Source organism: Ochotona princeps, chromosome 9 (genome assembly GCF_030435755.1).
Source record: "Ochotona princeps isolate mOchPri1 chromosome 9, mOchPri1.hap1, whole genome shotgun sequence".
Lineage (NCBI taxonomy): Eukaryota > Metazoa > Chordata > Mammalia > Lagomorpha > Ochotonidae > Ochotona > Ochotona princeps.
Genome location: NC_080840.1, coordinates 29,880,211 through 29,900,540, shown reverse-complemented (window position 1 = coordinate 29,900,540; position 20,330 = coordinate 29,880,211). Strand labels below are relative to the sequence as shown.

Here is a 20,330-nt window from a genome sequence, read left to right as displayed (position 1 = left end):
CGGCCAGACCATCCTGTGCAAAGCAAGTAGAACAGAACCTCTACCCTTGTTCCTGCTCAAATAATTAGTTCCTCCCCTGTTTCAATATAGATGATTAGTTCCTTCCCTGCTTCAATATAGATGATTAGTTCCTCCCCTGTTTCAATGAAGATAATTAGTTCCAGGAAACCCTTCCCTTCTCCTCCTCCCCTAGAGAAGAAGCTATATATATGAGGAGTAAAAGAAAGAGCATTGGCACTCTTTTTCACTATGTACGTGTGTCCGTGTGTTTCTTGGCCAGCAGTCCAGGGGCTAGCAGCCTTGCATTCCCAGTCCACCCTCAGGGTTTGAGCATCGTGTCCTATGGGTCGGGACAATTGGTGGCCCATATGGGGAACCTGATATGGTGGAGCTACTGAAGAACCTCTTGGTGAAGACTTCAGCTGAAGCATTTCGGGTGTGAGGCAAATAAGGTGAGTCGATAACGGGCTCGGAAATTTCTAAGAAAAATTTTGCAGGGGCGTAAGTGACTTCATCCTCAGACTCTCTCCCTGTCCTAGGGCATGAGGGACAATCTGAGGGGCCTCTGGAACTCTGGAGGGGCATTAACGATTTCATCCCCAGACCTTCTCCACGTCCTGGGGCATAAGGCATAATCTGAGGAACCCTGGAAGTCTGGAGGCAAGCTTAGAAGTAAATATTCTGCAGGAGCATAAGTAAAATTTATCATGGGGCAAGAATTTGCTGAAGTGCAGATGATTAAGGAAATCAGAGATCTGCTCCAGTTACAAGGCACCAAGATTAAGCTTAAAGGCCTTGCAGAAGTTCCTTGAAACTGCCTGCGATGTATCCCCATGGTTTGCTCTCCTTGTAGCCACCTTTTTCCTCTGGTGCTTGGTAAAAAATGCTTTGTCATCCCCTCAAGCGGTGGTGCAACCCTTTCTTGGAAAATAATCCGTAAGAAGGGGCACCAGCTGCAAACAAGAGTAAGAAGACAGAGGGGACCCCAAACCAGGGTAGAAAAGGAAAGGGAACACCAGACCAGACAAATTCTGGAGAAACTGCGCGAAGATTTGCGGTCCTCTTCTGAAGAGGAGGAAAGACAAAAAGACAGAAGTGTTTGCCTAGGATCCTCCACCCATTGAGCATGTGCCCATAGAGTGTGTGCCGAGCAAAAATCTCTTTTGGCCAGGCACAGAGCCCTCTGCGCTGCCTGTGCCATTGGCGCCATTAAATCTGGGCACAGCTGTGAAAGATTTACAGGAGCGACTTCAGCATCTCTGCCTTCAGTTGAGGCAGGATTAGCTATAGCTCCAGACAAAATACAACTTATTTCTCCGTTTAATTATTTGGGATTTCAACTTTTTCAGGATTGTATCAAACCCCCCAAAATTTCCATAGCCCAGATGTTTTTAGCCTTCTTTAAAAAGGCATCCAAGAATTCAAAAGTTTCAAATTCTAGGGCTTCCCTTGGCATTCTTACGAGGCTTCAAGAATGCCAACAGATTAATCTCCCATTTTGTGGAGACAGGTTGATTAAATTATATTATGATCACCTGCAAATGGACGTGACTCACATCCCAGAGTTTGAGACACTAAAGTATGTGCATGTTACTCTTGATACTTGCTCTTGATTTAATCTAGCTATTTCCCAGACAGGGGAACAAGTCAGGCATGGTCTGGCCCATTTACTGGAGGACCAGTTATTAGAGAACCATTCAAACCCTAGCTGTTCCACTTTAAGTCCAGTCTTAATATTCTTAAGAATGAGCTTATCAAGTTTGTACACATGCTGTGAGTTGAACTACAATGCAATTGTCCTTCTTCTTTTTTAATGCTTATTTGTTTGAAAGGTAGAGTGACAATGCAAGAGAGAATTTTTCTAACCACTAGAGCGTTAGTTCACTTCTTGATAGTTGTGCAGCTGGGCTGGGTCAGAACAAAGCAAGGGGCCAGGAACTCTGAGTGTTCCACATGGGTGTCAGGAGCCCAGTCACTTGACTCATCATCTGCTGCTTTCCCAGGTGCATTAGCAGAGAGCAGAGACAGAAGTGGAGCAGCCAGGACTCGAACTGGCTTCTATAAGCAATGTCAGCAGTGGCTTAACCCACAACAACCCCTTCTTTCCTTCCCTCTTCTCCTTCCTCTTGCTTTGTTTACTCTCCCTTCCTCCCCTCTTTCCTATCTTTTTCCGAAAGTTAAATACATTTTCTGAAATTCACTCAGTGAAAATTTTGGAAGGAAAATCTCCAGGATGATCAGCCAAACATACAATCTTCTTTTTTTTTTTTTTAAATATTTATTATTATTGGAAAGCCGGATATACAGAGAGGAGGAGAGACAGAGAGGAAGATCTTCCATCCGATGTTTCACTCCCCAAGTGAGCCGCAACGGGCCGGTGTGCGCCAATTCAAAGCTGGGAAACTGGAATCTCTTCCAGGTCTCCCACGTGGGTGCAGTGTCCCAATGCATTGGGCCATCCTCAACTGCTTTCCCAGGCCACAAGCAGGGAGCTGGATGGGAAGTGGAGCTACCGGGATTAGAACCGGCGCCCATATGGGATCCCAGTGCGTTCAAGGCGAGGACTTCAGCCACTAGGCTACGCCACCGGGCCCGAACCATACAATCTTAATTCTTTCATTTTCATTTTCATCTTTTTTTAGCAAGGTCTGTGGTACCCTATGTGAAATTATGCTGGGCATTAAGCTCTGGTCTGAATTATACTGGGTAGTAAGCGCTAGCATTTCTTTTCTCTGTCCCCCTAAATATAAATATGCAGTTATTTGGAAATCTTTGCTAAATATCTAGATAGAACAAAAGATGAATGAAAATAGGAAAAGATATGCATAAAAGATACAAGTTGCATTTATAGCAATCCTAAAGCATTCTTACAGTTTTGCTTCCTTCCGCTTTAATGTTCCTGCATCCGTATCTCCAGGCATTGCATTTGCTATCACGAAAGAGATGTTTCCTTGACAATAACAACTGTTTCTTGGATTGATGTTTTGGAGCCTGGCTCAAACATCTCGGACTAACTTTTGACTTTTTCCACCTACTTCAAGTTTCTTCCTGAGGCACATAGCCTGTGCATTGTGGGAACTGGAACTAGGATAATTGACTCAACAATTTGCCCAGAACTTAGGTTAATAGATATGCTTCTTCAGCATTTTGTGAGGAAGTGATCTAAGCTACTCTATTGATCTCCCATCACAATATGATTTTAATTGTATTATCACTGTATCACAGACATGGTAACAAAGCAATTTTCTTATAAAAAACATAGATAATGAAAAAGGAAAAAATATTGTCAATCCTGGGATAGAAAATTATGACTTTTTGTATTCTGAATTAGAAAAGATTTAATACTTTTCAGTTTGTTAAAAAAAAAGTTAAGTTATGGGGCTGGCTTGATGGCACAGTGTGCTAATCGTCCACCTGCAACATCGGAGTGTCATTTAGGCACTGGTTCGAGTCCTGGCAGCTCCACTTTGGATCCAGCTGTCTGCTGATGGTCTGAGAAAACCGTGGAGGAAAGCCCACGTACTTGGGACCCTGAACTCCCGTGGAAGATCCGGAAGAAACTCCTGGCTTTCAGCTTTGGACTAGCCAGCTGTTTTTTAAAAAGTTAAAATGCAAGTGAGCTAGAATTTGGAAATGTCATAAAACATCAATTCACCTAACTACATAAAATAAATTTCTTTGCCCATTATGCCTGACCGATAAAAGAAGAAAAAAAGGTCAATTTTTTAAATGAAAAAAATGTAATATTTTATGTTAGATGCCTTTCTTTCAAGTGTCAACATTTTAGAGGCAAAACATTGCAGGTCTTATTAGCAGAACTTAATTTTAAATCAAGTTCAATAAATGTTCAGTGGAATAGAATGTGTTATGCAAGAGTACAACAGAATACAAAGAATAAGAAGGGGCCTGGCTAAGTAGCCTAGTGGCTAGAGTTCTTGCCTTGCACAAACCAGCATTCCATATAGTCACAGGTTCTAATCCCGGTGGTCCTGCTAAGAGGCTCCCGGCTCCCAGCTTCTGATCAGCTCAGCTCCAGCCCTCTGGAGTGAATCATTGGGTGGAAGATCTACCTCTCTGTTTCTGCTCCTCTCTGTATTTCTTACTTTTCAATAAATGCTATTAGGCATTTGAGGGAATGAACTAGCAGACAGAAGATCTCTTTCTCTCTGTCTCGCTGCTAGTCTGTATTTTAAATAGATAAAAATGAATGACCTTTTTCTTTTTTTAAAAAAAGAAAACATCTCACCTACCTCTAAGAATCTCAAAATCCAATGGCAAAGTTAGAATAACTATTGGAGCTATTACCTAGGGAGGCTTTTTCTAAAATTTGAGAAAGTGCAGGAATTATTTGTATACTTATTGTTTCTTGAATCTGCTGTATAAATTAATTTTTTCTTAATAGCTTAAAAAGTCTTGTCTTTGTGTTATAGGTTCAATGAATTTTACTTTCTATAGAGTCTTCTTTTAAGATTGCTATGAGGGCCCGGCGGCGTGGCCTAGTGGCTAAAGTCCTCGCCTTGAAAGCCCCGGGATCCCATATGGGCGCCGGTTCTAATCCCGGCAGCTCCACTTCCCATCCAGCTCCCTGCTTGTGGCCTGGGAAAGCAGTAGGGGACGGCCCAATGCATTGGGACCCTGCACCCCCGTGGGAGACCTGGAGGAGGTTCCAGGTTCCCGGCTTCGGATCGGCGCAGCACCGGCCCGTTGCGGCTCACTTGGGGAGTGAATCATTGGACGGAAGATCTTCCTCTCTGACTCTTCTCCTCTGTGTATATCCGGCTGTAATAAAATGAATAAATCTTTAAAAAAAATGTAAGATTGCTATGAGTACATTTAATATAGAAGAAAAAAGCAGGTGAATGATAGTGATCTTAACTTACACTTAAAAAATGACAAAATGACAAAACTTACTTTGCTTTTACTTTTACAGTGTAATGATTCAATGAAATTTTTCTTTATTTCAAATTAATCATATTTGAATTAAAAAGTAAGATGTTGGGCCCAACACAGTGACCTAGTGGCTGAAGTCCTTGCCTTGAACGTGCCAGGATCCCATATGGGTGCCGGTTCTAATTCCAGCAGCTCCACTTCCCAACCAGCTCCCTGCTTGTGGCCTGGGAGGGCAGTTGAGGACGGCCCAATGCATTGGGACCCTGCACCTGTGTGGGAAACCTGGAGAAAATTCCTGGCTCCTGGCTTTGGATTGGTGCAGCACCGGCTGTTGTAATCACTTGGGGAGTGAAACATTGGATGAAAGATCTTCCTCTCTGTCTCTCCTCCTCTCTGTATATCTGACTTAGCAATAAAAATAAATAAATCTTTTAAAAAAAGTAAGATGTCATATAGCTGCAATGTTAAATACTACAGTTACATTGGAAAGCCTTTGTTACTGAAGACTAGATATTTTCAATTTTTAAGTCATAGCACTTTAGTAAAATGGTGTATAGTTTCGATTAATGAAATGTTTTGTACAGAAATAGAAAATATTTCTAAACAAGGTGTTGGGTCTTCCAGCATTTATGTTGGCTAAGGATAAGGGCTATCAGTGCATTGTTTGCAGGAACACATTGGATTGTTATGGATCAAGGCATCAGTAATAAAAGAAATGAATAGAGTGTTTCCTGAGATGTCACCTTAAGGAAAACACATTGACAGATCTAAAGGAGATTTAAAACAACTTAACTGTGATAGTCAATTTTATAATTTGTATTAATATTATTCCAATTAATACTGTTACAATCATTAAGCACAGCAATTAGAAAATCATACTGGCCTCAAACTCCTCCTAAAAGTAGAAATGAGAATGTGTTTTAAGGAGTGACACTGCTTGAGTGAACCCTAAGGGTCCATGGCTTTCCTTATTTGTCTCTCATTAGGGTAGTTCTCAGAGATGTGTTAACTCTTTTCCACGCAACTTACTTCTTCTGGCCACAGAGTTCCACTTTCTAAATATACAGTGCTAAAACCATGATAAAACAATTTTAGCCTTCATTAAGTACTCTTTTTATGCAGCTCAATATAATATGACTGACTTCAAGGAACTTATACTTTAGTTAGGAGACAAGACATATATACATAAAATATACAGTGCATCACAAGTCCAGGCAGTTTATAGAACGAACATTGTCAAAGAGGACATCTTTAGTTGGGCTTTAAAAATGATGGAGTGGACATCATTGGCTCCATAGCCAACATTAATTACCTTCTTTCTCATTATTAATAGCATCCGGAATGTAATAAACTCAAGTAGCCTGGGCAGAGCTGATCCCATTTGTAGCTTCAAGAGGAACTATGGTTAGTTTATTGCAATCGCTAGCATATTCTATTTGTTCTGTTCTTAAATATTTCAGTTGGGTCTGGGGGTAAAGGTCAGAATGGGGAAGAATTTCAGTGCTCTATTTTTGGGATGGGGAGAAGAATCTCTTTGTTCAACACCATGGTGCAAGGATGTGAAGCCTGGAACCGTATAGTCATTGTGCTGGATGTAAGGCAACCTGGGGGGGGGCAATGTAAGACAACTGCATAGAAACGGGTAAAGGCACCAGATGAAGCCAATTTGTTTTTCTGTTGTATTATGTGTTCTGGTTACTTCCCACTTCCCTAATATGTGGCAGCCTTGTGGTTTTGGTGGTTCAAGTGCCTAGACTTGCATTCCCTTGCTACAATGATACATACGGGTTAGTCAGAAGCACACCATCAGAGGATGGCCCACCCTGACGAGAGGGATGAATGAAATGTGCTCTCAGCAGTACACAGTTCAGAACTTCTGGTGAATGGATATGGAGGAGATTGGGTCAGATTTGGAAAGACCCTGATTATGTTTAACAGCCATATTTGTCAGTGAAAGGGACATTGTTAAAGTCAACACCATGGACTTACTTATTTCTCTGGTTTTTCTAGTTATATGAGCCCATACATTGGCTTACTCTATGTCAACTGATGTTGACTTTTCCTTTACACATTACTGAAAGTATCCTCAGAGATAGAACTTTCTCTACATGTTAGCTGAATATTTTTATGGGGAAATGCCTGGAAGAGATTGCACCTTTAAATCTTTGTACTCAATTCTTCCTTCTTGATTAAACTACTCATGGCAATTGCACAATCCTTTGAAATTGAGCTAACTGCTACTCGCATGAAATCTGTTCTGTTATTGTTCTCAGGGACTTAGAAGTGAGCTCATTTCTTCAGGAGTATTATGATCTTCTGGGACTTTCAAACCCTGGTGTTGTTTCTCAAAGGAAAATGATGTTGTTGGGCTTGCCAAATTCATCTTCAATATGGCATGCTTTAAAAATATTTCTGTTTCTGAGAGGCGAGCCGAGGGCTGCGGGAGAGGACGTCTAGCTCGGATCCCGAACCCAGTCCGCCATGTGCCCATGGCTCATGGCGGGCTGGGCCCGGACATGCCTGGGTGTGGGGCCTGCTTCCTTCCGGGGTGAGTACGCCGAGGGGGGAGGCCTCCGTGACTGGGCATGTCCGGGGCCCACCCGCCACCCTCATTGGGTGGTGAACGGGATTGGGGAGGGGCGCAACCTCGGGCCTGCAGGATTACACCTCCGGCTGCCAGAGGCGAGCCGAGGGCTGCGGGAGAGGACGTCTAGCTCGGATCCCGAACCCAGTCCGCCATGTGCCCATGGCTCATGGCGGGCTGGGCCCGGGCGGCCAGTGCGCCATTTGGCGCCAGGCTGAGCCTGCTGGCCTCCCGGCCGGGGAGCTCTGGGGTATTGGACGTCTGAATCGCTGCTGAGATAGCTCTAGAGTGACCCCACTGTTTCTGGGATCTGAGTCAATCCTAAAGATTCCCAATACCAGCAACTCTTCCTTTGAAGAACTTCCAATCCCTTAATAAGGCTGAGCTTTGAACACCTATCAAGTAAAAGATAAGCTCCGGCTTGTCTAGCAGGCTGGCACCTAATGGTCCTTGGAGCAACCACGTGCAGGTGCGTGATTTACGGCTAGGAACGGTCCCAATCTGGGATGCCACAGCTGGGATGAGGTTCCCACCAAGGGGTGTATGTGCTGGAATGGGGGCTGCGTTCTATCTAGAAAACAGTTGCAGTCACCTGAGGCACTAGTGTGGGCTGGGATTGGATGCACCAGGCCGGTTCAAATCCCAACACCATCTGGTGTTATGGAGAAACAGGGTAGATGTGGGACTGACTAGGCTGGGTCTCAATCCCCTTCTGAGCCATGTGTGAGCTGTATGTGGGTATGGACGAGCCATGGCTGGGCTGAAACATCCAACAACAAGAGTCAGAATGGGGTGAAAGCCAGCCAGGAAAAGCCACTGTTCCTGCTAGGACAGGAGGTGAACTGAGTAGGGTTGGCTCAAGAACCCCCTGGCAAGCGCAAAATCTGGCATTGGGAGGGGTTCTGATGGAGGAGCCTGGGCAACTCCTCTGGCAGGACACAGTCCCTGCAGGTAAGCGCGAGAAGCATGATTGGAAACAGCCCAGAATAGGCCATGGAAAGTTTCCCACTCGCATGCATTCGGCATGGGTCAGGAGCAGACCAGGCTGAATCAGTTCATGTCATCCTCTGGCAAATCCGATCACCAGAACAGAGTGTGGAATGGGCCGGGTTCGGTTGCGACAAAACCAGTACACATTATGGAACGCCAGGGCGTGGTTGCCTGTACTGGATATGAATGCAGCACCCATCCAGCACACGTGAGATCCAGGAAGGGAGGGGCAAAGCTGGCGGGGGGGTTAAGGGGCTGGCCCCCTCGCTGGACAGCTACTCCCACTGGAGAGCGTGGGCTGGTATAGAGACAGACACGACTAAGCAAGGCTACAACACCTGTGCGCTGCATGTGGACTAGATCAGGGCCACAGCTTCAGCTGGCAGAAGCTGGCACTGGGGACTAATTCTGTCGAGTCAAATCACAGGACCACCTAAAGAGTGCATAAACCGGGACAGAGAGACCTGGGAGGGAAAAAGTGGGTTCCCCCTTCTTGGGTCACTATTCCCGCGGGAGGGCATGAAAACTAGGACGGGGGCTGGGATGGCTAGATAGAGAGGTACTCAACAATATCTGTGAGGGCTGGATGGTTGAGTTGGTTAGATAAAACTAAGCTTTAATACCCATTGACAAGTACCAGAGCCAAATGGGATGGGGGACAGATTGGTCTTCTGCTACACATACTGGCAAACCAGGATAGGGGGCGGTCTGGTGGGGTTATTGTGGGTCGCCCCAACTAGGCTGCAGCTCCCACTGGTTGATGTAAGGGCCGAACCAGACTGGACTGCAACACCCATTGGTTCCAGTGCAACTTGGGACTGAAAACAGAACCAACCCAGCAATTGCAACCACCAGCTGATCAGGGTGATGGACTGTGCCGGGCCCTGTGCTTGCTAGAACACACAAGAAACTAATCTGGGAATACCTCAAAGTATCTTTGGAGATCTCCCCACTTGAACTGCTGGACTCAGAATTCTAACCAAGAAAAGACAGAAGACAGAATAGGACAATCATTCATCTCAGCTACATGTTGGCAGCGAAATATGGGACAAATGGAGACTTCATGATGGACCATATCAATCAGTGGACCACCTCATCGAGCGAAACTGGCAGTGACTCATAACTGGAGAACTATTAACTCCACTTGAGCACATATCTCAGAGCATGCCCCACATCCGGGACTTGGGGTGGGCGGGAAACCAGGTGGGGCTTCTCCCTCAATATCCCCCTTTACCTCAGATACATGATGGAAACAATATGGACATAATAGCATTGCCCACTTCCCTATCCCCCTGAACCTTTTTTTTTTTCTTTTTCTTGTTTTTCCTTCAACTATAGTTAACTATGTAAAGATTGTCAACAACAATACAATAAAATGGATTAAAAATTAAAAAAAAAAAATATTTCTGTTTCTTACTTTGTCCATTGTGGCATCAAAAATTTTTGAAGTATATTCTAGGAAAAAAGTAGAAATTTTATAATAAAGGAATATAGTTTTATTTCATGATGTTGATGTACAGTGTCAAGTAGATATCTAACTGATCCTATCAATATCTTGTAGAAATTTATTTCAAGGTGGAAATGTTCTCAATCTGTAATGCATAAAATAGTAGTTTTTAGCTCTGGATAGCTCTTTAGCACAACTGTAATTTGGGGATCAATGTTTACTGTTAACTGAATTAATATAATAAATTATATACTTAAATATCCACATGTGGTTAGTGTGGTTATGGCTAGTCCTACCAACAACACAGCAGTTGGTCAATCTTAGGATGTTAAAGGATTCAACAGAAAATTGGCAGAAGAATGCTCCAGCCTAACAAAGTGTGCTTTTATAATCTTTTGTTATCATTGGCACACAGTTCAACACTTGATGAAATTTCTTCATTTAAATAATGTAAAGTGAGACTACTGGGTTTTTGGTATACAAACCCCTCTCCTTCATCTGATATATCTCCCACAGTGGCTGATAGGCCACGGAGTCCTACTTATCCTACATCTTTTGCTTTTAATTTTTTTTTTTAAAGATTTATTCATTTTATTACAGCCAGATATATACAGAGGAGAGACAGAGAGGAAGATCTTCCGTCCGATGATTCACTCCCCAAGTGAGCCGCAACGGGCCGATGCGCGCCGATCCGAAGCCGGGAACCTGGAACCTCTTCCGGGTCTCCCACACGGGTATAGGGTCCCAAGGCTTTGGGCCGTCCTCAACTGCTTTCCCAGGCCACAAGCAGGGACCTGGATGGGAAGTGGAGCTGCCGGGATTAGAACCGGCGCCCATATGGGATCCCAGGGCTTTCAAGGCGAGGACTTTAGCCGCTAGGCCACGCCGCCGGGCCCTTGCTTTTAATTTTTATGTAATATCTACATATTATCCTTTTATGTAATATTATATATTTATTTGAAAGCCAGAGTCACAGAGAGAGGCAGAGATGCACAGAGAGAAACGTCTCCCTTTTGCTGGCTCATTTCCCAGATGGCTGTAATGGCCAGCATTAAGCCAGGCCGAAGCCAGTAGCCAGGGCCTTCTTCCAGGTCTTCCATGTGTGTGGCAGGGGCCCAAACACTTAGGTTACAGTTATGCCATCTTCTGCTGTTTTCCCGAATCAGAAGTGGGGCAGCTGTGACTTGAACCAGAGTCCATATGGACTGGTGTTGCATGGGTGACTTTACTGCTATGGCACAACACTGGCCCCTTGTCATACATCTTAAATCATGTTGAATATACTCTCTTTTTTCTTTCTGCATAACCATTATTCAGGTCCTACTTGCCTCATATTATTTTAATAGTTTTCCATCATCACTTTTGGTTCTTCCCATTGTACTTCCTACTTGTTCAAAGTGACTTTTTTCTGGAAACAATCTCACTATTCCACTTCCCTGGTGCAGACTATACTTCCCAGTCAAACTGTAGCCAGCCTCCGCAGCAGAGGCATCACTTGGAGCTCATTAAAAACTTAGAATGTCCAGCTCCTCCCCTACTAATGCATCGGGCTCTGCATTTTGAGACTCACTATTGGCAGGGTGATGCTCAAACTCCTTAGCATATCCTGAGGATTGATAAGATTAATTCAGTTCAATTTCCAGCCTCATTTCTAACAACTCTCCCCCTTTAATCTCTCAGCCTACACTTCAGAGCATACGAAAGAATCTTTAATTCTAGGTAACCATCTTTGTTCCCATCTAAATAACCTTCTTAAGACCCAATTGAAAATTTCCTGCTTCCTCATTTCAAGGTAGAAATGTTCTCATTTCATTAGGTACATCCTATTTGCCATTTCCACAGACTTTACAGATACCCTTCTCATAGCAAAGGATTGAAAAATATTTATTTAAAAATAATTAAATAACTGATTATTTAACAAGAAGAGAGACAGAGAGAGGTCTCCCTTCTGGTTGTTTCTCTAAAGGCTTGCAGCATCTTACACCTGGGCCAGGCTAAAACCAGGAGTCCAGCCTCAAATGGGTCGCTCATGTGGATGGCAGGAATTTAAATGCTTAAGCCAGCCCCTGATAACTCCCAGAATGTGAACGAGCAGAAATTTGGAAACAGAAATGGAGCTGAAACTCAAACCCGGGCTTTCCAATAACGGTTCTGGCATCCCACATGCCATCTTCACTCTACCAGATGCCTGCTCCAGTGTAGCAAGGGATTACAAATATTTGCGTGTCTTTCTTAGTTTGTAAACTTTTAAAAAAAGTAGCCACTAATTTGTTGCATAATTATGTTATTCTCAGTAGTTACCAATATATGCTTCATGAATAAAATGCTTCAGAAATAGTAGGTAGTAGTAGTGCATACAGTCATTACCTTTGAAAGGCAGAAATAATCTCACTGGTCACATTGTCAAGGATTTTTATTTTATAAGAGAAAAATTGAAGCCTGTAAAGCTCAATATTTCCAGCTGGCATGGTGGCATAACAAGCTAACCCTTCATCTGCAGCATCAGCATCCCATATGAGCACTGGTGTTAGTCCTGGCTGTTCTGCTTGTCATCTAGCTCCCTGCTTATTGCCTGGAAAAACACTGGAATGTCACCCAAGTGCTTGGGACCCTGAACCCAGATGGAAGACCTGAAAGAAGCTTCTCGGATTGGTCCAGTTCCAGCCTTAGCAGCCATTTGGAATGTGAACCATTGGATGAAAGATCTCCCTCTCTCTGCGACTCTTTCAGTTGAATACATCTTCTTAAAAAAGCTCAGTTTTTCCAAAATTTTCTTGATAGATAATAAGCCCCTTATAAAATATGCAGCCAGGGGTAAGCATGTGGTCCAGGGGTTAAGTCATTATGCAGGATGTCTGCATTCCATATTGGAGTGCTTACTTGGAGTCCTAGCTCCTCTGTTACTGATCCACGTGCCTCCCATGAGGGGGCCTCAGGGTCCCATGTGTCCTAGGCTTCTGGTTCTGGCCTAGACCAGTCCTGGTTGTTTCAGTCATCTGGGGAGAGAATGAGCTGTTGTAAGATCTGTCCCCATCTGTTTCTCATTCTCTTTGTTTCTCTGCATTTCAACTAAAATGCAGCTAATAAATATAATACACATAATTCTCTCTCTCTCTCTCTGGTATTGGGATGAACAAATTTTTTTTTTCCAGCCAGTAATCTGGGGCTCTAATAAATTTGGGTTATTTTTTATTTCTGATGTTCACTTTTTCTTCACTTTTCCCTTATGGGAAATGACAGGGCCCTATTCTGTCTTCCTTTCAGTTTAGTGTTATAGGACACTAATCAGAAAGATAGTGAAGTAATTAGGGATGCGGTACCATCAGTACACAGTTGATAGGAAGCTCTGCATCTCCTTTCATCAGATCTAGGATATAGTTTCTTGAATTTCACAGTGTCTGGCAGAGTAAAGGACAGGGACGAAAGCAGCTGGATCAGGCACCATTCTCATACCCAGAAGGAGGCATTTAAATATACAGCAGCCCGTCAATATGTGGAAGTCAACTGAGTCTTGGTCCATTCTCTGTTGCTTATTAATAACACAGAAACACAGACTGGGCAAATTATAGAGAAAAGGTTTATTTTGGCTCAATAGTTCTAGAGGCCTTGTTTAAAGGGCTACATGTGGTGAAGGTCTTCTTGTTGGCAGGGTCCAGAAAATTGGTGAGGGCATCACAGGGCAAGAGAAAAGGAGCCCGAGGATACTTAGTGAAATAGGTTGTTATAGCAGACCCACTCTTGAGATAACCCATCAACCCATTCATCCATTAGTCACATGAACACATAATCCCATTTGTGAGGGCAGAGCCCTGATCACCTCTTAAATTTCATATTACTTAATATCTCATAATGAGGATTAAATTTTGACATGAATTTAGGATGGGACAGATCAATTCAAACCAAAGCATACCCTTGGTCTCTGAAAGCCATGTTTTATAGAACATCATAGATTGAAAGCTGTTCCAAATTGTGTAGATTTTGCTCAAAACTTCTGTCACAACTTTTCAAGTCCTTTAAAATAAGCAGCTGTTATCTTCTGATAGGAAGCTTGCTATGACTCTATCTTCTTATACTGTATTCGAAGCTTATATCAATGACTTTTATTATCAATAATAATGTTTATCTCACAATTCCTCAGGTAGTTTGATACATTTTTGCCACGAATCTCCATTAAAAGATGCATTTAGTGTTTCCGTTTGTTATTTCTAAATTCCAAATGGGGTAAACAGAGAAATAAATAAAAACCTCTTCCTATAAGAGAATGAATGACTTTTTCCTTACTGGTGGAGAATTCACAAACTTCATTTTGGTCAATATTAATTAAATGTTTTGCATATAGTAGTGCAATTGCAGGCTAGTTTTGACATAGACTTTCACTTTAGGAACATATGATTTGATTTTTAAAAGATTTATTATTTATTTTTGTTGGAAAGATAGAGCTGAGCCAATCTGAAGCCAGGTGCCTGAAGCTTCACGTGGGTACAGGGCCCCAAGGCTTTGGGCCATCCTCCACTGCTTTCCCAGGCCACAGGCAGGGAGCAGGTAGGGAAGCAGAACACTTGGGATATGAACTGGCACGCATATGGGAAGCAGGCACCTGCAGGTGGAGGACTAGACTGTTGAGACATCATGCCAGTCCCATTATTTGAATTTTTGAAGATTTCCCATATCCATAACATATTGTGTTTCCTGAGTCTATTTCATGTTACACTACATTTAGATGGATTTTTTAATATGAGGCACAAACTGGAATCTTTTGAAATACGTTGCAATTAATGATCATATCTGATTACTAGATTAAATAAGGACCATCCTGGGAAAACTGAGTATATCAGATAAACTGGAACACATTATCTCCTTAATTAAGCATTAGTTTTATTACATACATTTTAAGTATTACAGTTATTAGGGAGTATGTTGAGTTAAATGCAATTATTTTTTGCTGCCTAGTTTATGCCAGGCACTATCATAAAATGTGCATAGATTTTAGTAAAGAAAACAGAATATATACATAATCACATTATGCAAATGTGTGTAGTATAATGAATACTGGACAGGGAGCCAGGAGACCTCCATTTGAACATTACTGTTGAGATTTAATCACTCTATTTAATGACTGGCTGATTATTTTTATGGTGTTATCTGCTCTCGCTATTTAATCAGTATTTAGCCCCTAGATCCAGTTGTTAATTAAGGGTTTGGATTTATTTATGTCTTCCTAAAATTCATTTTTTCTTTTGTTTCTGTAGGTAGTCAAAGATGTAAAGATTTAATTAAAAACAGTAACATTGATTGTCCTTCATATCCCAACTCTGACAAGATCCCGTTTCACCTTATAGATGTGCATATTGGTTGCTTAGAAGGGGACAAAAAATAGAAAACACCTCTATAGTGCTGTAAAGAAAATCTGACTAGAATATTATATTCCAAGACCCCTGTTTTGTTGCTTAACACACACAAAAAATAATAAAGCTTATCTTCCTAGCATCCACTAAAATTTTCTTTACTTCTCAGCACCAAATCTTAATAGTTAAACTGTATTAATCTCTAGCTTCTTTTCCAGAACAAACAATATATTCTTTTTCTCATGTTGCGCTCTTTGGGCATCACTAGCATAATGCTGTTATTTAAATATAAAATGATATTAAGGCACCAGAACCAATATTCATGTAATTTGAATTACTTTGCTAACACTACTGATTAATTTTAGGTGAGCCAGTTGAATTCTCCAACTCATTTCTGGTCAAGAAATAACATACTGACATTTGACAACTGGCAAAGACCAACAGTCAGCTGTGGACTCTGCACTGACTCACTTGGGGATTTAAACCATGATCTTGGCCTCATTATCATGCTGCTATAATCATCTGAGGAAAATAGTTACAAAAATAAATTCTGAAAAAAGGAAGTAAAATTTCTGCTCTTTGTGTCTCCAAGCCTAAACCACTGCACAGCTGTGTGCTTTGAGCAATTCTATTAGCAGGTGTTTTATATATGGGTAATGAGCTGAAAGCAGGAAATCCTCCTGAAATGTAAGCTGATCACGTCAGTTCTCCGCCTGACAAAACTCCACTCTCTATAAGACGAGTTTGACTTCTTCAGCATAGCCTGAGACTGCAGCGTAATCTTGCTACCATCCATTTATCCAGATTTTGCTGCAACTCCTGCCTCCTTTTATACCGCAGTAAAGTGATTTTCTATTTTCTGATTATGCATGTATTCATTCAGCCTACTTTTATTCAATGCCCATAATGTATGAGGCATGGTCAACTTGAGGATTAGACAAGGACATAAATGGCAACAACACACTATGACAAGTGTTACTATAAAAGCAAAGTATGCACAATGGCAAGAGAGCCTGGAGAAAGCAGATGGAAGGAGGACAAAGGGACACTTGAGCTTATGGTAAAGACACAGCAGTGAACTGATTGAGGGAGCAGAAAAGGTCTAGGCTGTGGAACGGGAAGCCATCCAGCAGAGTAGATGGTCAATGCTTAAGAGGGACATGTTTATAGGCTGGGTTGGAGGTAATGCTAGAGCTAGGCAGGAACTGAATCTTAAAACTCTGGCTTCGCAAATACTTTATATCTCACTTTCTTCACACCTCTGTTCAATGCTTTTGAGAATGCTTTGCTCCTTTCTCTTGCCCAACTGAAACCAGTAAGTATGATGAATTTAGTTATCCAGAAATTCATTCAATAGATATTTGCTGTAAAATCTTTCCAGGGACCAGGCATTGTTCTGGGTGTTTGGGACATATTGGTTAAATTCATGCTGTCTGCTTCTTCTTCTGTCTCTTTGGGAGAAACAGATTGTGAATGATAAACGTAACAAACTGGCGCATTATTCAACTGGGTGTAAAAATACAAATACAATTGTCAAACAGTAGCAAGTGCTATGGAAAAAGAAAAAAGTAGGGGAAGATAAGGCAGGTTGGAGTAACTAGTGTGAATTTGCTAGTTTTAGGTTGGTTCATATACTGTGGAACATGCCCCAGTAAAACACAAAGCCGTAGAGGACACAATGAGAAGGGATGAACATATAAGGCCTGAGGGTAGGGGGGCAGGAAACACAGACATTTAAGCTTAGAAATCACAAGAGAATTCTAAGGACTGCTTTGTCCCTAGCGCTCTGAAATTGGGAGCTAGCCAACCGGTACCTGGGGAACAGTGAGGGAGGAGGGGTAGGATTTACTACACTCCAGGAAGGTAAATATAATACAAACCCCAGAGGCTTTACATTACTCATCAAACTAGAATCTGGCGTGGTACTACACACCGCCAGAGGAGACGGGTAGGGGTGTGTACAAACACGTACTCACACCCACCCACAACTTTTGTCACTCCCGGCGCTGGGAGAGCATCCGGAAGACAGATCCACCCCCATTCCTGACCACTCCCGCCTCGGGGCAGTGCGCCCGCTCCCCGCCCCTCCTCCACCAACAGGGCAGCCGGGCGGCGCTCGGCCCTGTGCCCGTCCCGGGGGAGGCCAGGGCGGCCACCTCCCTCCTCCTGGAATCCGCTGCTACGAAAATTCAGCCTTGGACTGGAACCCTAACCCCCTCCTTTCTCCCCTAAAGTGAACACCACTAAGGGCCACACAGCCAGAGGCCCTTGGGCCCACCCTGTCTCCGGACCACCCTAAGTCTGTAAACCCTCAGAGCTCCCCAAACCCTGACTCTCTGGGTCTCACTTCGGCGCTCTCCTTTCCCTCAGCGCTCTGCAAGCATTCTCCACCACAGCCCCTCTTCCCAGCACTTCCTCGCTCCAGCCTCGGGTCCAAGTCCACAACACCTGCACTGCCCACAGGCCTGTACTTCCCCTAGTCTCTCAGGTAACAACACCCCCGTCACGCCCCGCGGCAAAGACACGTTGTTCTCCCTTCATGGCATCCCCGTCTCTGACACCCCAAGGGACCCTCCCACACATTCGCATCCTCCGGCTTCCAGGCCCCCCTCACACTCCCCACATCCCGGGGTCGGATACCTGGGCGCTCCTCCCCCATTCACCGCCCCGAGGTACCTCGTCAAACTCCATCTCCAGACCCAACACTCTGACACTTCTTGACAGTCACATTCTACCCTCCCGCTCCGGCGCCCACTTCTCCAGTCCCCGCCAACCCCGACGCACCCTCCATCTGTCACACCTGGCAGCCCCCACAGGCACTCACACTCTCGGCTCCCCCCCGCCTAAGTCCCCACGCCTCGGGCTCCCCTCACACGCACAATCGCCACACCTCCATCTTCCAAACTCTGGTGCCTCTCTCTCTAGCCAGTGTATCCCTCCCGCCCCCAGGTCGCGCCCAGGAGGAGTGGCCGCGGCCCGCCCGCCGTGGCCCTGCCTGGGCTGGCGCGAGGTGACGCGGTCCCCGCGGGAAGAGCCTGGGAGGCGGAGGCGGCGTGGGCAGCGGGCACTGAGCGGCGGCAGCGTAGGGAGCTGGCTTTCCCCGGCGACTCCACCGACCCAAGGGGGCAGCGGTGGCGTCTGAGGGACCCCGGGCGCCCGACCCTGCTACGCGGTGGGGAGCTCGCTAGAATCCGGGCGTTGGCAACCGAGCGGCCCTGGCCCTGACACTCTGCGCTTCCAGCCTCTGTCCTTCCTGCTCCGCTTTCGCTTCTGCAGTCTAGCCCGGATTCGGGGGTTGTGTGTTTGTGTGTGTATATATGTGTGTAGGGGGTCTCCTCACAGGTCTTCTCTCCGCGGCGCGCGGGAGCCCCGTGACGCGCCAGCCGGCGGGACGGCTGAGCTGCTTTCTCTGGGAAATCGCCTTTGCTTCCTCACTCTCCCTTGGCCGCTCCCGCCGCCTCCGCGCCCCTCGGGCCCGCGGGACGCCGCCTCCCGGCGCAGTGAGCTAGCTCCTCGGACTCCCCCGGGGGCCCGGTTCGCAGGCACTCCTTTCTCCTGCGAGGCGGCGCGCGTCCCCCGCCCACGCCCCGGCTGGGTACACGAGCGCCCCGGGCCGCGCGCCGCCCTCCCGCCAGCTCTCTCCAGTCACCCCACCCTGAGCTGTCCCCGCCACCTTACTCCACCACCCTCCCCCCTCCACGCTCGCGCACTCCGCGTCCCGGCCTCCAGCTCGCCTCTCCCCTGAACCGCTCACTTGCCAGCCCTTCGCCCCCGGGAAGAAGAAACATTTTCCCGGAGCGCACTCCTCGGTGCCCCCCACCTCCTCCGAGTCGGCGCTCGCCCTCCCCTCCCCTCCCCCCGCTCTTTCTTTCTTGGGGGAGGGGGGCTGTCGCCTCGGATTGAAGGCCATTGATTTGTATGTATTTGTCCCAGCGCCGGAGGCTGCCCCAGCCGCCCGTGCAGGTGCCGCCGCTGCCAGTGGAGTTGCCTCCCTGCTTCCCTAGGGTGGTGCGGCTCCACCAAACATGTCGGCTCCTGTCGGGCCCCGGGGCCGCCCGGCTCCCACCCAGGCGGGTTCGCAACCGCCGCCGCAGCCCGAGATGCCCGACCTCAGCCACCTCACTGAGGAGGAGAGGAAAATCATCCTCGCTGTCATGGATCGGCAGAAGAAAGAAGAGGAGAAGGAGCAGTCCGTGCTCAAGTAAGGACCCGGCTCCATCTTCCCGCCTCCCTCCCTGCCCTCCGCCCCCTCGGCCGCTACCCTGCGGCCGCCTGCGCGTCCGGATCGCTGCCCTCCCTCCCGCCGGCGGCGTCCGGGCCACGAGGGCTGCGGGCCGCCGGGGCTGCTTTCGGGGTGTCTAGCGCGCGGGGTGTGTGTGTGTGTGGGGTGTGTGTGTGTGCGCGTGTGCGCGCCGAGGCCGGCTGAGGTGAGGGTGAGCCTTTGGGTGGTGTGGTACTCCCGGGTGCCCTTCCGGACCATCCCCTCCCGGATACTTGGGCTCCGGAGCCCGGCTCCGCGGAGGCTGAAGCCCAGGCTCGGCGCGTCGCTTCTCCTTTCCCACCGTCCCCGCGCGGAAGCAGTGACTGGGGCAAGGAATCCAATATGGCCGTGCACAGGTGCTCCCTGGCCGGACCCGAGCGAGGGCGCGCCGGCTGGGGGATGCGGGCGCCGCCGGGGACCTCTCGCCGGGCTGCTTCGCAGGGCGGCGGCTCTGCTCGCCAGCGCGAGGAAGGGCCGGTCAGCCCACGGTCGCCGCGGGCGGGAGGGCGGCGGCGCGGGCCAGGGGCCTGAGCCGAGTCGCGCGTCTCGGGTGGGTGTGCGGCCGCCGCCATCTTCCAGCCCCTCCCCCTCGGCGAGTGCTGACACCCTGCACTCTGCCGCTCTTCCTGTTTGTAACTAGTAGATCTGTTCAATCCTGACGAGGCTCTGGTTTCTGGCCTGACTGCGGTTTGGGACACTCTCTTACCTCGTGAAGTTCTGCGGAGAGGCTGCCGGGATTTTGCCGGGGGTGGGAGGCAGTGACTGTAGCACTCGGGCGTCGGGTGGCTGTGTAACTTCAGCACCAGGGAACTG

At 46.4% G+C, this 20,330-nt stretch overlaps 1 protein-coding gene across 7 annotated transcripts in view; it reads left to right on the top strand.

The window, feature by feature from the left end:
* Positions 1-19,087: 19,087 nt before the first annotated feature.
* The window catches only part of RIMS2 (regulating synaptic membrane exocytosis 2), a 506,806-nt gene continuing 505,563 nt past the window's right edge, over positions 19,088-20,330 (top strand). For all 7 annotated transcript variants that reach the window (XR_009246059.1, XM_004580663.3, XM_004580662.3 and 4 more), the window contains exon 1: positions 19,088-19,457. Coding sequence is in view for 6 of the 7 variants with exons in the window: in XM_004580663.3 (XP_004580720.2) it covers positions 19,282-19,457 (176 nt within the window). In the remaining variant the exon portion in view is untranslated. The remainder of the gene's footprint in view (positions 19,458-20,330) is intronic.